This window comes from Ooceraea biroi, chromosome 14 (assembly GCF_003672135.1).
Source record: "Ooceraea biroi isolate clonal line C1 chromosome 14, Obir_v5.4, whole genome shotgun sequence".
NCBI lineage: Eukaryota > Metazoa > Arthropoda > Insecta > Hymenoptera > Formicidae > Ooceraea > Ooceraea biroi.
Window position 1 is genome coordinate 1385965 of NC_039519.1, and position 6000 is coordinate 1391964.

At 45.7% G+C, this 6000-nt stretch overlaps 1 protein-coding gene across 1 annotated transcript; it reads left to right on the forward strand.

Annotated features, from left to right (window-relative positions):
• Positions 1-4076: 4076 nt before the first annotated feature.
• On the forward strand, positions 4077-5780 carry LOC105285518. The gene has a single exon (XM_011349762.2). The coding sequence runs from the start codon at positions 4077-4079 to the stop codon at positions 5778-5780; it is 1704 nt and encodes a 567-aa protein (XP_011348064.2).
• Positions 5781-6000: the final 220 nt, after the last annotated feature.

Sequence of the window (6000 nt, forward strand, 5' to 3'; positions counted from 1 at the left end):
TCGTCCCTCGCTGTCCGTCTCTAGGGCCCACAGCAGGATCGCTCTCCTCAAGGCGTCGTCACAGCTCGGCCGCTAAGCTCTAAGTCCTCGTTCCCGGGGCTCGCCCGGAGGTTCTTGCCCTTCGCGCATCAATCTGCGCAACCCCTCGCGCATCGATCCACGCATAGATCCGCCCCTCGTGATCGCCGCGTTATCGCCGCCGTCGCCGCTATCGCCGGCTAGGCTTGTTGCCGTGCGGCAGGCGCCAAGTTTGACTCTCCGGGATCCCATTGCCGTGTGTTACGCCCTGGTTCTGCGGTCTCCGGACGCCGGCTGGCCATGCCCTTGTCCGTGCTGCGGAGAGAGGCGACGTTATGTTCAGGAGTCCTGGTCCTGGATGCGGGTTTTATTTCCGTCTTGCAGACGGCTGGGTAATCCCCGTAAAGCTGCTGTTGTGCCAATCCTTGGGCCCTTTCCGGTGCGAGAGTTTGCGTTTCGGGGTCGGTTCTGACGGCGCGGATCCTCCTCGGCGACCCCGACATCCGAGCTCAGCCTCTCCAGACTCCTTAGCCTCCTGAGTTTCCCTCGATGTCTCGCGGATTACATAGTCCAGATGATGATCTCTCACTCTGCGAACACTAATACGCGCGCGCGCTTTCCGCGCAGCACAAATCATCGTGGTAATCGCTCCATTAATCGCAATCGTACGCTCCCCCGCTTGAGGGAACGATCCCACCCAATGGTGCTACCTCGATCGGGCGAACCCTTGTGACGGACGCACGAGCGTCACGTCACAACTTTTTCGTTTATATACTTAATTTTTTTTATTTTAAAGTAACTAATAAATTTTTTGTAAATTGTTTCAGTATTCCTCTGCGCAAAGAGAGTAAGGTTCGTGGAGGAAGAGGAGCGGGACGACGAGGAGAGCGAAGAAGGCAAGGAAGACGAGGAAAATGAGGAAGAGGAGAGCGAGGAAGAGGAAGAGAGCGAGGATGACATACATGAGTATTTTTTTAGAACTATTATCCAACTGCGTTCTGTTACGATCAATTATTATTAATGACTTTTTTGTTCCTTTTTTCAGAAATTGTATTCGTAGCGCAAGGAGAGGAGTAGGCGGAAGAGAGTGACTACATTATACCATTATATTGTACTATATTTTATTACATTATATCTTGTAGTATATCTTTATATTATACTACATTATACTATTATATTATACTATTATATTATATCTTATACTATATCTTTATATTATACTACATTTTAAAATTATATATCTATTACAATTATATATCTATTTCTTATTTTCATTTCCTCCTTGTCGTCCTCCTCCTACATTCCCGCATACTAAAAAATAAAAAAAAAATATATTTATTAGTTATAGTTATTTATTAGTTAGTGCTTTACATCACAAGTAGATCTTTTTTTCTTTTATTTTTAAAATTTTAAAACTTACGTGGCGTTATAGCAGGAGGGATCACCGCTCCAAACGAACCCCTTCTTCTTCCACCTCCTCCTCTTCCCCATCCTCCGGCTCCATGCAGCTTGTGCTGACTCCCTCCACCTCGACCGCAGAGGACCCTCGTGAGCGCGGTCTACGTGCAAGCGGCTGACCCCTTCTGGAACCCCCTCCACCTCGACCGCAGAGGACCCGCGTGAGCACGGTCTACGTGCAAGCGGCTGGCCCCTTCTGTAACATAAATATTTTAAATTGAGAATTACATGATCGGCTTTTCCGTAATATACATTTTCTTTATTAACTATTACATACCTTTTTACCTGCGTTCCGGACACTTGCACGTCGTTTGTTCGCAATGTGGTTGTATTCGTGGCTGACGAGTGCTTGCGTTGTCCCGCGAAACACTTCTTCTCACCAGTGTTCGATAGTTCATTCTATTTGTTCCATAGTTTATTATATTTCGGAGCACGTGCTGTTGTTCCATTGTTCATTATATTTCGGAGCACTTGCACGTGATAGTTGTCCTCAACAGTGCCCGATTAAGCGAATGCACCGATTGTTTAGTGTTTTTTATATTTCGGGGCACTTGCACATCTTTTCTCCGCACTTTATACATTTACGTACTATACATAGAATGCTCCAATCAAATTTCAAATCCAGGAAGTTGTAATACGGATAGGTTAGCAACATACCGCATAAACTGTACCAGTTTCTGATCATTAACAGTTCGAAACACCTCCCGGAACCTGCAGGACCCAGAACATTCATTATTACATCGCTATAAACTGTGTACAGGCCTGGTTCTTTTGAATGCCGTTCAACCTGAATAAGTTCTTGTCTGACGCGGCGTTCAATCGTACCGCGTTCTCGATCGCACAGAAACTGTACCACTGATATGCGTTGCATACTCGCGAACTCGGGTCTTTCTTCCGCCATGCTCGCGTATTGTCACTTTCACTGTTCAATGTTTTTTTATTGTTCGCTGTGTACATATCGGGCACATGTTGCGCGGGAATTTCACATATAGTGCGGCGCGGCAATTTGTACACCAGCGACCACGTATTCCATCCCAGGTGTCTACTTCGTGTCTTCGCATAATGTACACTACAGGTCCAAGGTCTACATTCGCTGTGCTGATTGCACATGACATGCACAAATCTGTAGGCCCACCCGTTGAATAATAACAGTATATGGCGCAGACACTGGTGAGTGGGGAAAGGGCTATTCGTTGGGAATCGGATGTTATTCTATGAGTTTCTTCTTCAACCGTTTCTTCACTGCTATGATACGCACTCTCGTCTGATAATATACTTTCTTCGTCACTATCTTCGTCACTATCCATTAAGAGGCGATCGCGGGCGGCACGGTTCTCCATATCGTCCATATCGATGTCATTGTCAAAGTTGAAATCATCGTCAGATTCGGAATCGATTTCCATGTTTTGCACACAAATTCGTTTTGCGCGCACAGAACTTCACACGGGAGACTTTCGGGAAACTCTTTTCTGGAGCACTCGCAACCAACTGTGATGCTAAACCTTTTTCCGTTTGATTATATGATATCGGTACCATATCTCCGTCTCTTTCCACCCTGCAGCCGAATATCAACCCTTGAGAAATAAACTTCTCTAATACAAGTGACCGCTTATTTCCAAACGTCACGCCTCTTTCCGACCGCATCACCTTTGAGAAATAAACTTCTATAAACTGTTCCATTCCTAGATCTGTATATCGCCTCTTCTCAATTGCTTATTGACAGCAGCCGGGTATCGGCGCTAGAAAATATAATAAGATATAAACATACCGCATACCATGGTTCGTTCCTAGATATATGTTTACATAAACACCTTCGACCGCGGAGGACACTTGAAAGGCACCCCCCCGTAACGCTATACCTCGCACTCCGGCGACCCCCCCCCCCGCGTGTCGCTTACTCTCGCGCCTCGGAGATACCCCCAGCCCCTCACCCCCCCCCTCGGAGCTCCCGAGTTAGAACTCCCGTATATATTCTACTGCGGTGCTCCTACGATGCGTCGTTATCAGGATACCAATCCCGTCGCGATATTGATTGTATAACCTGGTTCACCGAGGAACTATGAAACTTAGCGTATAGCGTGAAAGCGATTATATCGAGAAATGGTAGAATGGTAGAATTAACGCGAGACGAGTGCGAAAAATTTAACAACGCAACGCAGTGTCATATCTGCGAGAAACCGTTCGCGTCAGACGACACGTGGGTTCACGATCATTGCCACCTAACCGGTCGGTACAGAGGTCCCGCGCACGCGAATTGTACCCTAAATTATAAAGATTCGCATACCATTCCGATAGTTTTTTATAATTTATCCGGCTACGACGCGTATTTTATCATTAAAGAAATAGCTACAGTGTTCGCGGGCAATGTCGAGTTACTGCCCATAACTAAAGAAAAATATATTTCCTTTACAAAAAATGTTCGGGAAATCGGTGAAAAAATAGCAAACTGGAGAGCTAGAAATATAAAATTGCGCTTCATCAATTCCTTTAAATTCTTGAGCAGTAGCTTGGATAAATTGTCATCATTTCTCAGTAAAGATAAACTTACAACGTTACGATCCGAATTTGCGCACCTCTCTACCGACGACTTTGATCTACTAATGCGAAAGGGCGTCTTTCCGTACGAGTACGTGGACTGCGCCGAAAAATTAGAGGATACTCGCCTACCGCCGTGCGAATCGTTTTATAGTTCGTTGACCAGTAATACGGTATTCGAGAACGATTACGCGCACGCTATCAACGTGTGGCAGCGGTTCGCCATTTTAACGCTCGGCGAATACAGCGATTTGTACTTGAAAACGGATGTCTTGTTGTTGGTCGACGTATTCGAAAATTTCTGCGATAGCTGTATCAATAGTTACGGTCTGGATCCTGCATATTATTACACTTTACTCGGTTTTACGTGGGACGCGATGCTCAAGCATATGCATATAAAGTTCGAATTGTTAACTGATATCGATATAGTTATGTTTATTGAACGCGGTATACGCGGCGGCCTGAGCCAATGTTCGCACAGGTATGCGCAGGCCAACAATAAGTACATGCAGTCGTACGACCCATCGGAACCTTCGTCGTATCTCATGTACTTTGATGTTAATAATTTATATGGTTGGGCAATGTGTCAACCACTGCCCTATACCGATTTCCGATGGGTCGATGATACGTCTAACTTCGAGGTGAACGTGATCGCTCCGGATTCACCAAAGGGATACGTACTCGAAGTAGATCTCGAGTATCCACGACATCTCCATGACGCGCACGCTGACCTGTCATTCTGTCCAACGCGCGATAAGCCGCTAGGCAAACGGCAGGATAAGTTGCTCGCAACTTTGTACGATAAAAAGCGTTACGTCATTCATTACCGCAACTTGCAACAGTGTACGCGTCACGGTCTGCGGATAATAACAATTCATCGCGTATTAGAATCCACGCAATCTCCATGGCTCCATGATTACATCGAACTGAATACGAGATTCAGGGTGGCCGCAAAAAATGATTTCGAAAAAAATTTATACAAACTAATGAACAACGCGGTATTCAGTAAAACCATAGAGAATGTGCGCAATCACTTCGACGTTAAACTTGTGACGAAATGGGATGGACGATACGGCGCGGAGGCAATGATCGCGAAACCAAATTTCCACAGTCGCAGCGTCTTTTCATCGAACCTGATCGCGATCGAGATGCGTAAGCTCGAGGTGAAGTTCAACAAACCGATCTACGCGGATATGTGCATCCTCGACATATCCAAGGTCTGTTTGTACGAGTTTCACCACGAGTACATGGTACCGGTATATCACGACAGATGTAAAGTTATGTATACAGACACCGACAGTTTAATTTATCATATCGAGTGCGAGGACGTGTACGAGCAAATGAAACGCGACATTGAGCGATTTGACACCAGCGATTACGCATCCGACAACGTATATGGTATTCCGCTCGCGAATAAAAAGGTACTAGGTTTAATGAAAGATGAGAACAACGGCGCGATCATGACGGAATTCGTGGGGCTCAGAGCGAAAATGTACGCGTTGAAAGTAGATAGCAAAAAAGATACGAAGAAAGCGAAAGGTGTTAAGAGTAATGTAGTCACAAGAACAATAACGTTTGACAATTACATGCAGTGTTTGAGGGAAAAGATCGAAATGACTCGAGATCAATCCCGTATAACATCGCAGCTGCATAACGTGTATACCGTTCGTGAGACGAAATTCGCTCTGAGTTCGTACAACGATAAACGCTACGTCATACCCGATACGATCGATACGCTGCCGTGGGGACATTTTCAAATACCATTATAAAATATGTACCTTATAAACTATGTATCGTAGGATAAGGATATCAATAAAGAATGTGTTACATTGCGAGGGATAAATATCTCGTGCTAGCCCGCGATCCGCCGTGGTCGCGGGGAGACACGCGCAGGTAGCCGGTAACGCTAGAATACCACGATATGACTTTACGAGGAACGCGTGTCGTTAGACACAGCTTCCGGTAACCGAGAGTATTGGGCGCCAGGTG

What these genes read in the sequence shown, in the direction of transcription:
- LOC105285518 (XM_011349762.2), top strand. Translation starts at nt 4,077, where the DNA reads ATGCGAAAGGGCGTCTTTCCGTACGAGTACGTGGACTGCGCCGAAAAA.